The following is a 22276-nucleotide window of genomic DNA, read 5'->3' on the forward strand; positions in this document are numbered from 1 at the left end:
TTGGACAGAATGTTTGTTTTACCTAAAATTATATTAAGGAGCAGTCTACTATCATATAATATATACTTTATAAGTGAACAAAGTTAACTATAACTTAGATCGATTTCAGTTTTTATCTCTTATTTTGATTGCTGTTATTTAAGCATTATTGTAAGTCGATTTTGTGATCATGCTAAATTAACAATAGCATTTTGGAAAGTCAGAAGCATAGCATGAGTTTTGTTTAGTTTTGATTTGTTTTTTGCATATTGTTTGTTCTAGAACACTTGCATCTACCACTGTCAATTCTGCTTCTGTATGTCACTTTGTCCACAAGACTTTAAGATACCTTCCCAAAATTCAGCCTGTCCACACCATGGGTAGAATGTGTTCAGCATTCTTCTTATATTGCTATAAAATAAAATGCTGAAGAAAAAGCTTTAAATAGAGCTTCAACAACATTAACAGAAAAGAGTTGAGTGATATTTGGGCAGTTAACAAACTGAAATCTTGTGAAAGACTTACTTCAGGCCCATCCTGGTTGGCCTAGGAAAGGCATGGTAAACCCAGGATGAACTGAATTTGAATTTGTGATTTTTGCACTTTTCCTTTTTCTTTCTTTCTTCCTTCCTTTTTTATTTTATTTTACTTCATTGTTTTTGGAGACAAGGTCTCATTCTGTCGCCCAGGCTGGAGTGCAGTGACACAATCTCAGCTCACTGCAATCTCCTCCTCCCAGGCTCAAGCTGTTTTACCTCAACCTCCCAAGTAGCTGGGACTATAGGCATATGCCACCATACTCGACTCTCTTACTTTTTAAGAGATAGGATCTCGCAGTCACCCAGGTTGGAATACAGTGGCATGATCATAGCTCACTGCGGCCTCAAACTGCATTCAAGTGATCCTCCTGCCTCAGCAGCATGCACCACCATGCCCAGCTAATTTTTTTTGTTTTTTGTTGAGACAGTGGTCTTGCTATTTTGCCCAGGCTGGTCTCAAACTTCTGGCCTCAAGCGATCCTCCTACCTCGGCCTCCCAAAGTTCTGGAATTACAGGCATGAACCACTCACTGCACCCAGCCTGCATTCATTATGTATAGTTATATAAACTTCCCAGAACATGGAACATAATTGGTATTCCTCTGTACACAGACTAATATGAGTTAAGATATGATTACCATTTTGCTATCTTCCAAAGGAAAATTCCCCAAAACAAACGCATTTAAAAATATCCATTGTTTTGGAAATGCTCGTGATAGTTGAAGTCCTGACTGTGAAAATGAGTTTAAAACACAATCATGCACTGCATAATGACGTTTGGGTCAACAGCAGACCACACATATGATAGTGCTCCCGTAAGATTATAATACCATGTTTTTACTGTACCTTTTCTTTTTTCTTTTTAAATATGTTTAAGTACACAGATACCATTGTGTTGTACCTATCTACTGTATTCAGTACAGTAACATGCTATACAGGTTTGTAGCCTGGGGTCAATGAGCTATATCATATAACCTAGGTATGTAATAAGCTATACCATCTAGGTTTTTGTAAAATATATTCTATGATGCTCACACAATAATGAAATCACCTAATGACACATTTCTGAGAACATATCCCCATCATTAATTAACACATGACTGTAATTGCCAATTGTTCTAATACAAATGAAGACATAAAGTGTTGACATAAAATGTTCTGCACAATGAGAAATCACAGTTTTCATGGGGTCTGGTCTTTCTTACGTATAGAGTTTTACATGTATAGTTCTAGTAGCTCTTATATTTTAGAGAAGATTCCAGAACTTTAAAGATTAGAAATCATCATATTTTTATAAAGTTGTATTTGAAAAAAGAAAAAAAAAAAACTCCTTTAAGAAGAGCAAGTATTACCCAAGCGTGGTGTCTCACACCTGTAATACCAGCACTTTGGAAGGCTGAGGTGGGTGGATCACTTGAGCCCAGGAGTTCAAGACCAGCCTGGGCAACATGGCAAAACTCCATCTCTACAAAACAATATAAAAATTAGCTGGGCATGTTGGTGCATGCGTGTAGTCCCAACTACCAGGAGGCTGAGGTGGGAGGATCACTTGAGCCTGGGATGTCAAGTCTTCAGTGAGCCAAGATAGCACTACTGCACTCCAGCCTGGGCAACAGAATGAAACGCTGTCTTCCCCCTACCTCCCCCCCAGCAAAAAAAAGAGGAGCAAGTATCTCTTTTAAAATATTTCAGTTGCATAAAGTGAGAATTCCACTCATTTAATCTTGTCCCCCTAAGGAAACCATTGATAACATTTTGGTACGTCGCAGTTATCTATCCATTTATCTTCATATGTATATTTATATATGTATTTTTAACAATGATTTGAACCTGTTACCTAGTTTTAATTTTGTTTGTTTTGGTTGTTATTTGTGTGAGATGGTATTCCAAAATTCCTTAACTTTTTAAAACCTTATTTAATAGAGATAAAATTAACTTAATTGAAAGAGAAGAATTATAGGTAAATTGAAGAACTATACTTACCGAATCTTAATGTATAAAAGTATTGGTATCCTTTTTATTGTTCATGTCTAGATGTTGATTTTTATAGCCATGCAGTGGTGTACAGGTGTTTCAGATGTTTCATTTTATGCTGTCCAGTACAGTAGCCACTTGCCACATGTGGCTGTTTAGCGCTTGAAGTGTGGCTAGTCCAAATTGAGATGTGCTGTAAGTATAAAATACACACTGGATTTCAAAGACTTTATACAAAAGAAACAATGTGAAGTATCTCATTAATAACTATATATGTTGATTACATGTTAAGATCATAGTATTTTAGATAGACTGAATTAAATAAAATATCACATTTAGTTTCACTTGTTTCCTTTTTATTTTCTTTTTTAAATGTGGCTACTAGAAAATTTTAAATTATAGATGAAATTTATATTTGTGACCCACTGTTGGGTAGTGTTGGTCTAGATCCATCTATATGTCTGCATACTTATGTTTTAGAAACATCACTGTCTTCCCAACAGAAAAGAATAACTTTCAGCCATAACCTCTTATTTTATTTTCTTAACATTTCAAATGCTGTTTTTCAACATCATCTTTTGATTCTTTTTTTTGTTTCCAGTACAGTGGTACTTTAAACTACCTCTCCCTTTGATAGCAGTAAGTCTCCTAGGAATTTAAATATGCCTCAGTGAAAGCAATACTTGAGCCTCATTTATATGTTCAAGTTAGATCATTATTCCTAATAATGGCTTTAAGTGCTTAGATAGATCAGCACTCCATGTCTTGAATTGCTTGTCATTTCTTCATAAAGATGTTTCAAGTAATTGCTCTATGTGATCCCTTCTTTCATTATTTTATGGCAAAAAGTAACATAATCCTTTATTAGTTCGTTGGAAGTCAGAAAAAAAAAAGGTTCTTTTTTTATTAGCAAAAACAAAATGTATTTCCAGGTACTAAGAATAAAGAACAAAATTAGTCATGAGGGATAGTCCTGTGAAAGTTAATTTTTAAAATACATCATGAATGCACTGTCAGTCTGCCAGTGGCCTTAACCTCTATTTTATTTTCCCATTATACTTGGGTCCAGGTTGTCATCGGCTATCATGAGAAAACCTATGTAATTCCTAGAGAGAGAAAAAGTTGCACTGTTAGACTTAATAGTATGGTAGTCATGGAAGCATCAGTTATCTTCATCAAGGCAATTCAGATTTGATTATTGTAGAACTGTGTTGAATACCAAACCAGTGGAGTAGTAGCTGGAGCTAAATCAAGGGATTGTCATTTTTGTCAGATGATTAGGGCTGGCTTGGAAGAGATATGAAAGGGTTGAGCTGTGTAAATATTCTCTTTTCAGCAGAAAAAGAAAAGGTCCATCATGGCCATTAAATGCGGCTTGTTAGCTTGATGAATTTCAAACTATTTAACCTTAGCAATTATATCCCCCCGCAACTCCCCCGTGCCTGCATGCAAGTGTATCAGTGTCTTGGAATTATGTCTCCAAGGACTGATATCTAAGCATATTGGTAATTTTCTATTGAGATAATATGCAGCTTTTCCATGTCCAGATACGTATCTCAAAGGAAGTGCATGCCTTTGTTCAAAAACCCAATTATTAACTTGAATTATATGCCCAGGTAAACATGAGAACACATTTATTTATAAGGTTTTAAAAACTTTTTATGGTAAATATATGTAATTTAACATTTTACAGATTATGGTATTCATTTAAATTATGCTGTAAACATGATTAGTTTTTGTAAAGCAGAAGTATATTTGTTTAATTTTCACTTGCCTGTGAGGGACTTGATACATTTAAATAATAGATATGTTTAAATAATAGCAACACATTTAAACAGACACAGTGGACCTAATGATTCAAGGACATTTCTGCAATGTTTATAAATAATGTTGCATTCTAGAAAGGGCAGTGTTTTTGCTGCTTTTATGAAAATGTACATCGGTCAATTTGCTTTTGTATTGTAATGGTTATCCTGGTAATATTTATAGTATCTGGCATATTGGCATTTATTAAACTCATAAATAAGGATAGATGACATAGAAATTGCTAACTTTAAAAGAATTGCTGAATTCTGAAATAACTCATTTTGGAACAAGAAAGTCTCAGTGTGCCATCTAGTGGACACATTTAGCATTCTGGTCATAAAAAACTAACGATTTTCTCTTCCCCCGAAATGCAGTTACCTGGACACCTTGTGTCTTTCGGTCCCTTGGCATAGTTTGTGGTTGTGTTACATCTCATATAGTTTTTAGATTTTATTATAATTTTATTCATCATATTTTTAGGAAATTTACATTTGAAAGTTTTATTTTGAAGTCATCAGAAATCTAATGATGAATAAATCTATGTTAACTACGAGAGAGGAAAAAATAATTTTTATGTTTAATCAGAACTAAGGAATAATTTAATGAAAGCAAAACCCAATCACACTAAATTATTAAACTTTGTATTATACATATTCTTTTCTGAAGGAATATTAAAATGATCATTACTGTCCTCTTATATGTTAATGGATTAAATCATTTAACTAGCTTTTTAAAAATGTATTTTTTTGTTTTAGAGAAATCCAAGACCAGTGACTTATCAATTCCATCCAAACTTAGATTATTACAAAGCACGAGGAGCCGACCTCATGAATAAAAGCCGGTAAGTCCCCTTTTTCTAGTGATAGTTATAAATCACAAGGGTAGTCTCACAGATCATCAGGAACTTTTACACATTGCTGAAAACAATTTTCCAGATTTTAGCATGTCAATGGCTAATGTACATAAGGAATCTTTGTTAAATAAATTACCCAAGTTATTTTAAAGGCATAAGAAAATGCTATATATTGATATCAATGGTAAGATGAAAAATAAATATAAGAGTACTTGTTACAATTTGAAGTTAGGCAACTTCATTTTTCTAACATGAATAAACTTGCATAAATTGTGCCTACTTGTATAATCTCTTTCTAGATTTTTGCTGTTGATTGAAAAGAGGCAGCTTTATAATATATTTTTAAATTATTTCAGTAACAAAATTAAAAATGTGTTTCCCAACTGTCTTTAGAACTACACAATAAGCTTATAAATGCATCTTGTGTGTACGTTTGTGATTGCATACATAGAAATTTTAAGGGTCACTGTAGGAATAAAAAACATTAAAATCCTACTTTTCAAAGAAATTAACATTGGCAGAAAGGGTTGATGAATGGTTTTGTTCTTTCATAATACTACATTGAGATGTCTCAAGAGTTAACTTGTCAAACCAGAACCATTTCAAATTAGAATGTAATTTCAAAGTTTACTGTGGAAGACTAAAATGTTAGTAATGATAAATGCTGCCAAGTTGTCCGAATTTTCTTCCTCAAGCATTTTGCCTATGTGTTAGCTTTTCTTCAGTAGAATTCCAACAGCCTAAATATACATTTATGGAATACATATACACAATGTGTTCTGCTGTTACTGGAGAGTTAAAAATAAGTTATAATTCCTGCTGCATAGGAACTCATATTCTAAGGGATAAGAAGAAGTTTACAACAAAATGGCTAAATTTAAACTTGAAATTTGAACCTTGTCTTAGCGTAATGTTGTTATAAAATTAGCCATCTCTGATTGAAATCTGTTTGCCCCATATATTGATGTACCGTGCAATTATGAGACCAGTTCTGTAGCCCATGAGACTTGTCTGAAGCTCTTTTCTGTTTGTTCATTTCATCTGAGTCTTGTTACACAAATAAAAAGTTATTCACTATAGTTAGTTGATCATTCAACACAACTGCCAGATTGGTTATTTTAAACACATGAAGTGCCCAGTAAAAACCCAGACCAAAATCCCTGCCTTTAGTAATCTTACACCCTAGTCAATTATATTTCTTCCCATTATGTCAAATATTTAGTTTTGTTATGTTTAAAAGAACAAAGTATATTTGTCTTTTTCTTTATACAAGACCTTTTTAGCTGGAATCCTTTGTCTTCCTCTCCCTCCCAACCCCCACAGGATTATTTTTTACACAACAGCCAAGTAAATGTCACTTTATAACAGATTATATCATACCTCCACGTAAACATCTCCAAAGGCTTCCTATTGCCACTGGCAATCCAGTCTTCTTCCTGAAGCCCTTTCCTATCTCTTTGACCTTATCTCCTTCCACTCTCTCCTCTTCACTCTCATGCTACAGCCACATTAGCCTTCTCTGTTTCTTGCCCTTGCTTAGGACCTTTGCACCTAACTCTTCCCTCCTGCTAGAGCTCTTCTGCCACCCCCATCTTCCCATGCCTCTTCGTGATTTAAAGCTCAGCCTAAATGTCATCTCAGAGAGGCCACTCTTAACCTCCTTGCTTGTCTTCACCTCCCCTATTCACTCTATCCCATCATCATGAACTGAAGTTATATAATTCATTTGTGTATTTATAATCTGTCTCCCCAACTTCTCCACTAAAATCTAAGCCCCTGAGGGCAGGCATTTTGTCTTACCACTTCATGGCACCTAGGACAGTGATAACTGGTATAGGGAAGGCACTCAACACATATTTGTTATATGAATTTTTTGAAATATTTCAAACACCTTTTTCTCCACCACCGGAAATGTATTGTACCCATTCTTTTCTCCCCTACTTGATTTTCTTCCCTTTAGCCTTCTCTCCCCACATTTTTCTTGCACAAAATGTTGATTTTGTTTTGTATATTTCCTTGTAAACACATTAAGATTCTTGTGCAAAATATCTCTTGAAGATTGGAAGGAAGACTTTTTGTCATCCTTTTGTAATTGCAAAGCTTAACATTGAAATTGAACTAAATAAAATGTAGTAATTGAAGCAGATGTCACAGCTCAGTAAGCAAGGAAATAGTTAATAGACGGTGCTGGGAAAATTGGCAAATCTTTGAAAAAGTATCAGCCACACACAAAAATGAATTCCAAAGTGCACTGAAACAAGCAAACATAAAAATAAAAATGCAAGTGCCTATCTGACCTATAGTTACTTGAAGACTTTTACATCTTATTTTTAAAATTTTTTTTTTTTTGAGATGGAGTCTTACTCTGTCGCCCAGGCTGGAGTGCAGTGGCGCAATCTCAGCTCACGATAAGCTCCGCCTTCTGGGTTCACGCCATTCTCCTGCCTCAGCCTCCCGAGTAGCTGGGACTACAGGCGCCCGCCACCACGCCTAGCTCGTTTTTTGTATTTTTTTAGTAGAGACGGGGTTTCACCATGTTAGCCAGGATGGTCTCCATCTCCTGACCTCATGATCTGCCTGCCTTGGCCTCCCAAAGTGCTGGGATTGTAGGTGAGAGCCACCGCGCCCAAAATCTTATTTTTAAATTTTTAATTGACAAATAATAGTGTGAAGGCTTTTTAACCTTAAAAGTAATGGAGAAAATCACAAAGGAACAACTAAGGGATTTTACTATACAACACATATTTTAAAGTAGATAGGTCAAAAATAAAGGGAATCAAAAGACAAATCAAAAATTAGGAAAATATTTGTAGTGGAGGTAACTGACAAAATAGAATATCATTAATGTATGAAGAATTTAGGCAGTTCAATAAGAAACACAAGATCTGGCCGGGTGCAGAGGCTCACACCTGTAATCCCAGCACCTTGGGAAGCCGAGGCGGGCGGATCACAAAGTCAGGAGATCGAGACCATTCTGGCCAACATGGGGAAACCCCGTCTCTACTAAAAATACAAAAAATTAGCCAAGAGTGGTGGCACGTGCCTGTAGTCCCAGCTACTCGGGAGGCTGAGGCAGGAAAAACGCTTCAACCCAAGAGGCAGAGCTTGCAGTGAACGGAGATCGCGCCACTGCACTCCAACCTGCGTGACAGAGAGACTTCATCTCCAAAAAAGTAACACAAGATCCTATCTCAGTGGCCATTCCATCTCTTGCCATGGTCTGCTGAATCTTCTTCCTCCAAATATTAAAACAGCCCCAACCCCACACTTCTTTTCTTCTCTATACTCATTCCTTTGAGGATTTCAACTCAGTTCATGGCCTTACAGACCATCATCTGTGGCTGACAGGTCCTTAATTTATGTCTTCGGTTTTACCCATCCCTTGCTACTTAATAAATATTTTCTCTTGGATGTCCCATATGCAGCTTAAATTTAGTATTTTTCAAACAGAACTGTTGATTCTACTCCCACACTCACATGCCTATTATGCCCACAGTGTTTCTCACAAATAAATACCAAACTTGTTTCTCTTTGGCTCCAGCCTTTTTCCTTTCTTGGCCTTAATCTGGAATGAGTGTAACAGCTTTTTCTTCTAGTAAATCATCAAACCTAATTGGTAGTCTTGGGAACCCCCCCATGGTAAAGACAAAGGGTAGGCAAAGATTTCTTATACATGAAACAAAAAACACTAGAAAAGATAGATAAAATAAACTTAAAATTAAGATTATTTTTTCATCAAAATATGCCATTAAGAAAAAGAACAGGCAAGTCACATACTTGGGGATAATATTTTTAATACATATATCCCAAATATATAAAGAATTTTTGTATGTCAGGAAAAATATAACTTGGGCAAAATGCTTGAACAGCCTCTTCACAAAAGAAGATATAAAAATCATCAATATGCTCTGAAGAGATGTTCAACATTAGTCATCAGGAAAATGCAAATTAAACCACAATGAGATAACATTTCACACCAACTATAATGGATAAAATAAAATAAAAAATAGACAGTAGCAAATGTTGGCAAGGATGTGGAACAATTTCAAACCAACTATAATGGATAAAATAAAATAAAAAATTGACAGTAACAAATGTTGGCAAGGATGTGAAGCAATTAGAACCCTCGTATATTCCTGATGTGAGTAGAAGAGGTATAACTACTTTGTAAAATAGTTTGGTAATATCTTATGAAGTTAAACATATATCCTATAATATAGCAGTTTAATTTCTAAGGGTTTATCCAAGGGAAATAAAAACACATATCCAAAAGCCACAACAAACAACATCAAAACAGAATGTTCACAGCAGCCTTATTCTTAATACCCCAAAGCTGGAAATAACCCAATCTCCGTCAACAAGAGACCAGATAAACAATTTGTGGTACATTCAAATAATGGAATACTACTCAGCTATAAAGGAATGAACTAGAGTTGTCCCTGGGGGAATTGGTTCCAGGACCACCTGCATATACCCAAATCTATGCGTACTCAAGTCTCATAGTCGGCTCTCTCATATAGAAACCTGCGTATATGAAAAGTCAGCCTTCTATATACATGAATTTCACATCCCTCTCTCTGCATTTGGTTGAAAAAAATCTGCATGTAAGTGTTCCCACACAATTCAAACCTGTGATGTTCAAGGGTTAAGTGTACTGCTATATGCAATAACATACATGCATCTCATAAACGTTACGCTGAACAAAAAACGCTAGTCAGAGAAGAGTGAATATTGTATTGTTCCATGTATATGAAACTCAAGAACAGGCAACTAGCATGTGGTGTTAGAAATCAGAAAGTAGCTACCTCAGGATGAGGGTTTGGAATTGACTCTAAAGGGACACGAAGGAATTTGTGAGTAAAAGAAATGTTCATTCTAGGTGTATTATTTGGGATGGTGGTTATACAGGTATACACAAGTGTCAAAACTCATCAGACTGAACATTTAAGATCTGTATATTATATATAAATTATGCCTAAGTTTTGTTTTATAAAAAGAAAAAGATGTATTTGCTCTGGACTAGATAGGAGACAGTGTTACTATTTTACCTAAATTGGTTAAGAATTAACAACTCTCTTCAGAAAGAGCACTTTAGATATAGATGATTTTACACCACAAACGCTTAGTTATTTGAATACAAAAAAAACATAAAGTTGCATTTATATAGCCATCAGTGTCCTTTCAAATTCTGATCAACAAATTACGAATATTGATAGCCATGGACTCCTTGGCTTCATGGCTTGGAGAACATTATTAGCATATTATTTCTTTACTGTAATTTAGCAATAAAACATCTGAAAAAAATACTGTCATTATGTAACTAAATAGAATTAAGCCTTTAAAAAATCTTGCTGACCATATAAAATGGAAGTGATTCAGGAGAATCTTATAATGCTTTTTAGGTTTCAAAACAGTATGTATTTATTCAATCATTAAACTAAATATTTATTGAATACTATACACAGTGCCAGACACTGTGCTAGGCCCTGGGAATATGATGATTCTAAGACCCACACCCTGACATCAAGGATGTTTAGACTTACGTAAGATACCACTCTTAGGCATATGGGTTACTCCACAATTGAAGCTAACAAGTATTCATTCGTTTCACAAATACTTTAATTTCTTCTCTGTGCCAGATATTGAGAGAACATCAGTGAAAAAGATAGATGTGGTGCCTGTTCTCACAGAGCTCAGATTCTAGTATAAGATTATAGTCATTGGAAGAATCTTTGTGCACCCTGGGAAACTGCACTTTTCCAGGACATTCTGCTTAGGCCAGCCCCTGAGAGGAGCACTCCGAAGCTGAGGCACATCCTGATCCCTGGTAGAGATGGGGAATTGTTGGCTGCTAGGCTTTCTTGCGGTAAAATAGTTACCATTACTCCATAGATGCATGGAATCCTACTGAGGAATGTGGATACATCTTAAATGCCCGGGAAACCGTCCTAATAAGAATATTCTTTCCCTAGATCCTGGCTTCCTCTTATATGTCAGGCAGGGGTCCTGACTAGCAGCCTTCTACAGAGGACCTACATGCCAGAATTAAAATTCTGGAATCTTTCATCATCAATATCAATGAAGTTACTAGGCTCTGTCAGGGGACAGAGGAAAACTGGGAGAGTTAGCACAGAGAATGTTATTTCTGATCTGCTGGAGTGAGAGATCAAAGAACTAATCTTGGTTTCTTCCATCTCTGTTAAGGCCTAATATAATCAGATGAAATACCTGATTTTGGTTGTATAAAATTGCTTAAGCAAGTTAAAAGACCTATAGCTGTGGAGTCTGTAAAAAGCCATCACTATATAAAGTGACATACTCTTGAGGCAGTACTGACAGCTCATCTGCCATTTATTTCATCACCTCTTCATAAGAGAAAGAATTACACATTTTGAAAAACTGTGTTGTGTCATTTTCAAAACAGAAAATCCATGAATGTTCTGGAATAAAGAAAATATGAGATTCTACTCTTAGCATAGGAGATTGCAGACTTTAAAAAATATGAAGTTCTGTTCTGTGACTATTCAGTTGAGCATTTCAGTAGTCACAGATTCTTAAATAAGTTAGATAGATCTTTCTGAAGACTGGTCACAATTTAAATGTACTTTTTTAATAGCAGCAATTTCTGGTTATTTAAGGACAAAATTGGAATAAGATCTTAGTGTTAAACTGTCATTCCAAGCTTTTTGAATGAATAAGAAAATGTCAATTCCCATTTTTAAAAAGAAATGTGCAAGTAAGTTAAATCAGAGCACAGTGAATATTATCCGTACACGTAATGGAAAATCTATCACTAAAATACCTAGGCAGTTGCTTTTAAAGACTTAATTATAGCAATCCATGGTGAAGCAGAGAAGAGAAATCAGGCTTCTTGATTTTTAGAGATATTCTTATCCATGAAATCACATGTCATCTTTGCATCCTCTTTCCTTATTTGGATACGCAACACAAATAAAATCCCATTGCCATAGATGTAGCAGGTATTAGCCCCCTGCTTTCCATGGGTGTGCCTATTCCTTGTCTAATCTCTACTTCCTAATCGCTTCTGGTCGGGGGCTGGGGTTCCCATGAGTATATATATTCCCTCTAGATCATCATTACTTCTCCTTTTGCATGATAGCCCCAATGCACCAACTCTTTAATAGCCTCCAAACAGCAAAGAAAATAGTAGCAAGGCCAATTATGGCTAAAGAGCCAAGCCTGGTGAAAGCATCGTAGGCCTTAAATAGCTAAACAGGAACTTTATCAATGGTTCCACAGCTACAGTGGTTTTTTTTTTTACCACAGATAAAAGAGTGGACCATGATGAACAAATCACCAGAGAATAATATGGGTTATAAGGGTTGCATATAGAAGTGGAAGAACTCTTTGGTAAGATTATCAAGCTTGTTTCCATTCATACTCCCTCACTGGTGACTAAGGGAATCCACGGATTTTTACCAGTGCTTGCTTATTAATTATTAACTTGCTAATAGAAAAGGTGCTAATAAGAAAGGTTAAACTTTTTGTTGCTTCAATTTTCATGTATTTGACTAATTGTGGATTTGAACTGCCTTATAAATGTTTATTTGTGCTGTTTGCAATTCTTGCATTTAGTGCCAACAAGACAAACATTGAATTTATATTTTAATGCAAGAAACAATCAAAATATACCACAATAATTTTTAAAGCTAAAAATAACATCAGGAAGTGAGAATTTCTATAAAAAACACAAAACTAATAACAAAGCAAGGAGACAGAGTAAAGGAGTTCATTGTTTTAAATAAAGTAGTCAAAGTGAGTGTCTCTGAAAAGGTACTATTTGAACAGAGACTGAATAGTGAGTGTGCCACATGGATTCTTGGGGAAGAACATTTCCCATTATAGGGAAATGCAAGTACAAAGCTTCTGAAATGGAAAAATGATTCTGTGCTTGAGGAATAGTCAGCAGGCCAGTATGGCTAGAGCCCAGTGAACAGGCGAGGGTGGTAGCAAATGACATTGGTAGTAAATGAGGTTGGAGAGATAGTAGGAGGCTAGATCATGTAGGGCTTACCTTACAGGCCATTGAAAAGGCTTATGGTTTTATCCTAAGATTTTTGGGAATTCACCGAAGGGCTCTGAATGGTGGAATGATATGATCTGACTTAAATTAATCTGACTGCTGTGTGGAAAATAGTCTATAAGGAGGAGAGGAAACAGAGACTAGTTAGGAGGTGAGCAGCAAGATTAGCAATGATAAGGTAACATGGTATTGACAGCGCAGAAAGAGAAAAGTGATTTGTTTCAGTGTATATTTTGACTAGCATTTGCTGATGGACTCAATATGTAATGTAAGAGAAAAACAGGAGTCAAGGGCAATTCTAACTGAATTGCACTGGGTAACTGGGTATTATTGCAAGCACACTTCATTTTATTGCATTTTTTACATATTGAAGGCTTGTAGCAACCCTGCACTGAGCAAGTCCATCAGCACTGTTTTTTCAATAGCATGTGCTCACTTTGTCATATTTTGGTAATTCGAGCACTATTTCATACATGTTCATTATTATACCTGTTATGATGATCTGTAATTAGTGACCTTTGATGTTAATCTTATCATCGTTTTGGGGCACCGTGAACTGTACCCATATAAGACAGCCAATTTAATCAATAAATATGTGTGTGTTCTGACTGCTCCACCAACTGGCTCTTTCCTCATCTTTCTCCCTTTCCTTGGGCCTCCCTATGCCTTCAGACTTGGTAATATTGAAATTAGGCTGTATTAGGCCATTTTTGTGTTGCTATAAATACCTGAGGCTGGGTAACTTATAAAGAAAAGATGTTTAATTGGCTGACAGTTCTTCAGGCTGTACAAGCCTGGTGCCAGCATCTGCTGGGCTTCTAGGGAGGACTCAGGGAGTTTTACTCTTGATCGAAGGGGGAGCAGGCAGGCATGTCCAGCAAGAGAAGAAGGGGCAGGTCCTACACATTTTTGAACAACCAGATCTCGTGTGAACTCAGAACAAGAGCTCACTTATCACCAAGGGGATGGCACCAAGCCATTCATAAGGGATACACCCCCATAATCCAGACACCTCTCACTAGGCCCCACCGTCAACACTGGAGGCCACATTTCAACATGAGATTTGGAGGGAAAACACATTCAAACCAATTAATAACCCTATAATAGCTTCTAAGTATTCAAGTGAAAGGAAGAGTTATACATCTCACTTTATATCAAAAATTGGAAATGTTGAAGCTTAGTTAGGAAGGCATGTCAGAAGCTGAAATGGGTCAAAAGCTAGGTCTGTTGTACCAAACAACCAAATCATGAAAGCAAAGGAAAAGTTTTTGAAGGAAATTAAAAGTGCTACTCCAGTGGACACATGAATGATAAGAAAATAAACAGCCTTACTGCTGATACGAAGAAAGTTTGAGTGGTCTGGATAGACAATCAGATGAGTCACAACATTCCCTTATGCCAAAGCCTAATCTAAAGCAAGGCCCTAACTCTTCAATTCTGTAAAGGCAGAGAGGGGTGAGGAAGCTGCAGAAGAAAAGTTGGAAGCTAGCAGAGACTGATCAAGGAGATTTAAGGAAAGAAGTTGTCTCCGTAACATTAAAGTACAAGGTGAAGCAGTGAGTACTGATATAGGAACTGCAGCAAGTTATCCAGAAGATGTAGCTATGATAATTGATAAAGGGGGCTGGCTACACTGAACACCAGATTTTCAGTGTAGATGAAACAGCCTTCTACTGGAAGATGCTACAAAGGACTTCCATAGCCAGAGAGGAGGATCAGTGCCTGGCTTCAAAATTTCAAAGGGCAAGCTGTCTCTCTCTGTCACTGTTGAGACCTACCGTTCAGAAAAAAATATTCCTTTCAAAATACTACTTCTCACTAACAATGCACCTGGTCACCCAAGAGCTTGCACCCAAGTATTAATCAAGGAGATAAATGTTATTTTCATGCCTGCTGATACAGTATCTGTTCTGCAGCTCACAGATCAAGGAGTAATTTTGACTCACAAGCCTTATTATTTAAGAAATACATTTAATAAGGCTATAGCTGCCATAGATAGTGCTTCCTCTGATGGTTCTGGGCAAAGTAAATTGAAAACCATCTGGAAAGGATTTACCATTCTGGATGCCATTAAGAACATTCATGATTCATGGGAGGATGTCAAAATACCAACATTAACAAGAGTTTGAAAGAAGTTGATTTTAGAAGAAGTTGATTTCAACCCTCATCTTGGAGGGATTCAAGACGTCAGGCTGGGCGTGGTGGCTCACGCCTGTAATCCTAGCACTTGGGGAGGTGGAGGCAAGTGGATCACCTGAGGTCAGGAGTTCGAGACCAGCGTGGCCAAAAATACAAAAATTAGGTGGGTGTGGTGGCGGGCACCTGTAGTCCCAGCTGCTCACAAGGCCGAGGCGGGAGAATCACTTGAACCCGGGAGGCGGAGGTTTCAGTGAGCAGAGATTGCGCCACCACACTGCAGCCTGGGCGACAGAGTGAGACTCTGTCAAAAAAAAAAAAAAAAGACATCAATGGAGGAAGTAACCGCATAGGGTGAAAATAGCAAAGGAACTAGAATTAGAAGTGGAGCATAAAGTTGTGGCCAAATGGCTGCAGTCTCATGATAAAACTGTAATGAATGAGGAGAGTTCTTACAGATGAGTAAAGTGGTTTCTTAAGACGGAGTCTACTCCTGATAAACATGCTGTGAACATTGTTGAAATGACAGCAAACCGTTTAAAATATTACATAAGCCTGGTTGATAAACCAGCAGTAGAGTTTCAAAGGATTGACTCCAATTTTAAAGAAGTTCTACTGTGGGTAAAATGCTATCAAATAGCATCACATGCTATTGAGAACCCTTTCTTTAAAGGAAGAGTCAGTCAGTGTGGCCAACTTCATTGCTGTCTTATTTTAAGAAATTGCCACAGCCACCCCAGCATTCAGGAACTATCACCCTAATTATTTACAAGCCATCAACATTGAGACAAGACCCTCCACCAGCAAAAAGCTTAAGACTGACTAAAGGCTCAGCTGATCATTGGCATCTTTTGACAACAAAGTATTTTTTAAATAGGATGTTTACTTTTTTTTTTAGACATAATGCTATTGCACACTGAATAGACTGCTGTATAATGTAAACGGAACTTTTATAGTTACTGGGAAACCAAAAAATTTGTGTAATTCACTATTGTGATACTTGCTTCATTACAGTGGTTTAGAACAGAACTCATAATAACTCTGAGGTATGCCTGTACAAACTTTCAGTTGTCCTCTCCCAGTGGAGTGCTTAATTCTCCCAGCAAGATGTATGAAAACACATGCAAAGTGTTGCCAAGTAGGGCTGCTCACCTAAGCCTTGGTGTCCCTCGGGATTTTTTATTGGGAGTCAGTCACGTAGGCATGGAGAGGTCAGAGTGATACAGTGTGACCCAGGACCCAGATGAACAAAAACGGGTGTTTACCATAAATCCCATTGTTAGTGTAAACAATTTGGTGTGACCCAAGGCCCAGATATACAAAGACGCTCTTATCAGGCAGGATATTCCAAAGGCTTATAGGTTATCTCCCAGGAATCAGTCAAGGGCCAGTCCTTGAAAGTTACAGGCTTTGGGTAGCACAGGTATGCTGAGTTAACCCTTCACGGTACAGTCAAAGATACTCTCTTGTTTTCATCTAAAAGTTGTATGGTTCTACCATTTGAATTTAAATTTATGATCCACCTCAAATTAATTTTTGTGTGTAGAATGAGGTAAAGGTTGAGGTTCATCTTTTTAAAGATAGATATCCAGCTGTTGAGCATCATTTGTTAAAAAGTCTTTCCTTTCTCCACCGAATTAAATAGGATCCTTGGTTGAAAATCAACTGGCCATATATGTGTGATCCATTTCTGCACTCTGTTTTTTCTCTAGTAACATACTGGCTTAATTATATAACTTTATAGCAAGTCTTGATTTTAAGTAGGCTGAGTCCTCCAACTTTGTTCTTTTTTATTATTTTCGCTATTCTAGTTCCTTTGCATTTTCATATAAATTTTACAATCAACTTTCCAATTTCTATAAAAATTATTGGGATTTTGATTGGAGTTACATTTAATATGTATAACAATTTAGAAAGAACTGATACTTAAACATTATTGAATTATCTAATCCATGAACACAGGCTATCTCATCCTTTAGTTAGGTTGTCTTTAACTTCTCAAAAGTGTTTTATAGTTTTTTTTAATTAAGAAAAAAAATGTATTCCTCTGTTTTTCTACATCTAATCTGTTCCTTTCTATGCCTGCATTTTAAAATGTAACTGTTTACTTTGCAGACTCAAATGTTTCTTTATATTTTATTGGCTTCTGTACCCCTACCTTCAAACCATAACAGTTAATTCTTAGTATATGTTTACTGCAGCTGCATTTTTTAAAATTATGAAGACATACAGTGATTCTCAAAGTGGGAAAAGAGAGGTGAAGAGGGCAAAAACTTCCCAACGTGTGAACATTTCAGGATTATATTATCTTCCCTTCTCATGTATTTCTGGCCTAGGCCAGAAAATCCCTAACGCTCTAGAGATTCTGCTAGTGTGAACCATGGTTATTTATGGGAATGATTTCGTATCCCTCAGGTACAGGTAAGAAAATAAATTAGTTCAGAACTACCACTCTCAAAATAGAAATCGCAGTATCTCTTCCCACTACATTAAATGTTTTTATGGTAGAAAAAAGTATAGGTAGAACAATTTGAAAAAATGATAGAAAGAAATATGTTTCCCTTGAAATTCAACTCTTAAGGAGTAAGTACTGACAAGCTAACCTTCATCATTTAGTTTTAATAAAGATCTTTAAGAATCTAGAGTTCCTTGAGATGAGGAGTGAGTTTACTTTCTAAAGTAACAAACCTTACAGTATGGCAAGCAAATTAAAATTAGATATAGAAGTCTTTCATTGAAGTAAAATTTGAAACATTCAACTTCAAAGTTAAAGAATTAAGAACTTTAGAAACATTCCTATTATAGAATTCAAAACCTTCAGCTTATAGATTTTTTGAGACTAGGTCTTGCTCTGTTGCCCAGACTGGAGTGCACTAGTGTGATCACAGCTCACTACAGCCTCGACCTCCCAGGCTTAAGCAGTGCTCCCACCTTAGCCCCTCAAGTAGCTGGGACTACGGGTGCATACCACCATGGCTGGCTTTTTTTTTTTTTTTTTTTTTTCTCCGTAGAGACAGGGTCTCACTATATTGCCCAGGCTGGTCTTGAACTTCTGGGCTTAAGCAGTTGTCCTTCCTTGGCCTTCCAGAGTACTGGGATTACAGGTGTGAGCCACCACACCTGGCCTCTAACTTACAGAATTTTTAAATAGAAGTATATCCTGATTATTACCTTAGATGTTAGAATCATCTTGAAAGTATTATGTTGCAACTCTGATGCATGTTTTAAGTTTCCAAATAGATTGACATCTATAAGCATGGAATAAATACATATAAATCATAATCCACTCAGCAGATAAATAATGACAGAGTTAGGAGTATACAGAGGTGCAAAGAGAATATTGTTTCTTTCTCCAAACCAGAGATACATAGATATATGTTTAGTGGCATCAATTTATTTTTTCCAAGTATCCCACTACATTAAATGTTTTTATGGTAGAAAAAAGTATAGGTAGAACAATTTGAGAAAATGATAGAAAGAAAATGAGACTATGAAAGAAAGAAGGGAAGAGAACAGAAGAAAGTTCTTGGAAGGAAGATAAAGAGGAGGAAAGAAGGGCAGAAGGAATGGAATGGAAACTGAAGGTGAATCTAAGGACACAGGGCACGTAGGCACTTTCATTTGGAGATGGGGTTTGACTGACTTTTCTCAAGGTCCTATACTAGTATACAAGCCTGTTATTTGGTCCTTTTATCTGAGTGATGTGATAAATGTAACAATAGATGCCATTTGGCACTGCAGATCATAAACTCTTAGAGTTGGAAAGGGGCTTTCCTTTAATACTGTCTCTCAGGCATGCCAGGACTAGGACTAGGACTGGGCTGTGTATCTAAAGATTATTTTTCTGGGAGGCCGAGGCGGGCAGATCATGAGATCAGGAGATCGGGACCATCCTGGGTAACACGGTGAAACCCTGTTTCTACTAAAAAAGTACAAAAAAATTAGCCTGGCGTGGTGGCAGGTGCCTGTAGTCCCATCTACTCGGGAGGCTGAGGCAGGAGAATGGCGTGAACCCGGGAGGTGGAACTTGCAGTGAGCCGAGACGGCGCCACTGCACTCCAGCCTGGGCGACAGAGCGAGACTGTCTCAAAAAAAAAAAAAAAAAAAAAAAAAATTATTTTTCAATCTCTACTTCTACATTTCTAGGATTGGAGCCCTTACTTTTGTAAATGAAGCCTGTTTTATCACCAGATAAGAGTTCCTATGTCATAGCTTTTGTAACTCACTCTTTTAACTTTTGTAACTCATCTCATTTCTAAGCCACACCAAAAATGGGCTGCTTTCCCTCATGGCATCCCTCACTGTGTTGTATGTAAGACTTACTCCTCAGGTTTTGCAGTCATTCCTCTTCCAGCATAGTTTTCAGCTTCTCTACTGTTCCACTCTATTTATAAACACAACTCAGTTTTTTCAGAAATTAATTTATTACCAAAGCTGATTGCCAAAGTTATACAGCATCTTCTGCAGTGTGAGGACTCATCTAGTATTAATGCAGTCCAAGGATCATAGTTTTCTTCAGTGTCATCACTGTGAACTCATATTAGTCTTGTCAGCCAAACCAAACCCAATCAAAACATTAATGTTTGGGAGTTTTGAATTTTTAAAAAATTTAAACTCATGTTATCCATGCCTTCTTGTTCTGTCTGTAATGTGCAATTATAAAAAGTTTTAAAATAGTTGCATGAGCTTTTGTTTATCTTTGTTAAATTTTATGTTTAATCTTTCATGCTAGCCTGTTGAGATTATTTTAAATTGCAAATTTTTTAGTCCTTTTTTCTTTTTGCTCTTACTACTGTTTTTAATTTATACACAATAATTGTACACATTTTGGAGGCAGAGTGTGCTATATCATACATGGATACAATATGTGATGATCAAATCAGAATAATTAGTATATCTGTCACCTCAAACATTTATCATTTACTTTATGTTGAAAACATTTACAAATTTGATTCTTTTATTTGATATATTGGGTGTCTCTTTAGCCTTTGGTCTGAAATTCAATAAGCACATATTTTCATTCTTCTATTCACAAAGTTGTAGAATGTTCAATCTAAAAAGTACCTAAAATATCATAAAATTCAGCTCCCTCATTTTAGGATGAGGAAACTTGGGTTCAGACGGGATAAATAACTCTCTCGTGGTTACACAACTCATTAACAGAAAATTATGACCATCCTAAAAGATGGATTGGTAGCAAGTCTGTGAACCAAGACTGAGACACATATAATCACCAGTAATACTTGGTGGGTGCTAGAATATTGAACAATATGCTTGGGGTACAATTGTCCCACTATATCTGAACATGCATTATTCTCCATTATTTCCACAGGTACTGACATATCTTAACAAAATCTAACAGACCTTTCACACTGTCAGATGAAGAAGTAAAGTTGCCTTGGAATGACTTTTTAGTGAACCATACTGTCTACTTGTAATAAAAGATATTCATTTCTAAGTAATTAGTAAAATTATTTATATACATCAGTTTATTTTCTAGTTTCTCCTTTCCATAGTCTTTTTGAAAAATCAAAACATTTTCCCACTTCCATTCCTCCAATATTTCTGTTTTATTCAATAAATCAAAATAAGTAATATATTTAAACGCAAACAAACTCAGCCATCTGAAATTTTTAATTGTACCTAAGTAACAAATGAGCCAACAAGGCTATTTAGAAAATGAGAGAAAACTTTCATGCTATTGTTAAAACCAAGCGTATGTGTAGCTTTAAATGCTTTTATTGGAAGAGAGGGAGAATAAAGGATGAATAATTGAATGAATGAACGGAAGTATTCAACCTTGGAAAACACAAGGAAAAGAAATAACAAAAATATATATAAATTAGAATATAGAGAAAAATTATTTGAAATAAATTGAAGTGATTCTTTCACAAAAGTATAGCTAAGCATCTAATAAGATTTTATTGCAGAAAAAGTGAAAAAAACAAATATTAGATATTATCAAATCTAAAAAATAAATATAGAGGAAGAAAGGAGATAAACTAGAATATTGTAAATACTTAGATCCGGGAGGGAAAAGGTTGTGGAGAATTTTTATAGAGGTGATAATGTGATAATGGTTTTTTAAAAGCTTCAGAAAGTTTATAGAAATGTGATAAAAACAGGCCATGACTGGCAACTGCGAAGGCATTGGAGGCCCTAGAAGCTCTTTCAGTAGAGTGCGGGTCAGAAAGCCAGGCTGCAAGACATCAAGTGGGCAATAAACATCTAGGAAGAGATAGCTAAAATCACCTGTTTTCATTCACAGTGTAGCCTGGGATTTCTTCACCTGCTTGTGAGGAACCAAAAATAGAAATTAATGCAAAACTTACTTTTTAAATATGTTATATTTGATTATTTTAAAGTTGGAATATCAGATACTGTGTTGGTCTTAAGAACATTTTATGAGGTAATTCGTAGTTTTGTTTTTTTAACATTTATATACTAGTATACTTGCAACTTTGTCCTATAGATGCCCATGCAGTATGATGGCATGAATTAACACAACACAGAAATTGAGATCAGTTGACTGTGTTCTCTGCTAACTTTGTATAGTAATGCTTCTCATTAGAAGAGAAACCAGTGTTTAAAAACTGAAGATAAGCTCAACAATGAATTCAGGTCAGAATAGGGTGCTGGTACAGGTATTTTGAGGAGATTCTTGGATCTTCAGAAAGTTCACCTATTGGTACTGACTGAACTTGTTAAATGAGATTGTGCCAAAAGTCAGTTCCTGGCAGAATTTTAAAATAATCTCTCCTAAACAGTATTATTTTTAATAACAGTAGATAGATAATAGTAATGAAAGACTTCAATTATACAAAATTGGTTACTCATTAGATTTGCTATTCAATGTCTTGTTAACTCCAAATTCCTCTTGCTGTATATTATTCAACACTATTAACACATTGCACTCCATCTTTTATCTAATCTAATCTAATCCCC

At 36.0% G+C, this 22276-nt stretch overlaps 1 protein-coding gene across 8 annotated transcripts in view; it reads left to right on the top strand.

Annotated features, from left to right (window-relative positions):
* TBC1D5 (TBC1 domain family member 5) overlaps window positions 1-22276 on the top strand; it is a 578111-nt gene that overhangs the window by 467136 nt on the left and 88699 nt on the right. For all 8 annotated transcript variants that reach the window (XM_030933427.1, XM_030933431.1, XM_030933430.1 and 5 more), the window contains one exon: window positions 5054-5139. In XM_030933427.1, the coding sequence (XP_030789287.1) occupies window positions 5054-5139 (86 nt within the window). The remainder of the gene's footprint in view (window positions 1-5053; window positions 5140-22276) is intronic.

This window comes from Rhinopithecus roxellana, chromosome 1, assembly GCF_007565055.1.
Source record: "Rhinopithecus roxellana isolate Shanxi Qingling chromosome 1, ASM756505v1, whole genome shotgun sequence".
Taxonomy (NCBI): Eukaryota; Metazoa; Chordata; class Mammalia; order Primates; family Cercopithecidae; genus Rhinopithecus; species Rhinopithecus roxellana.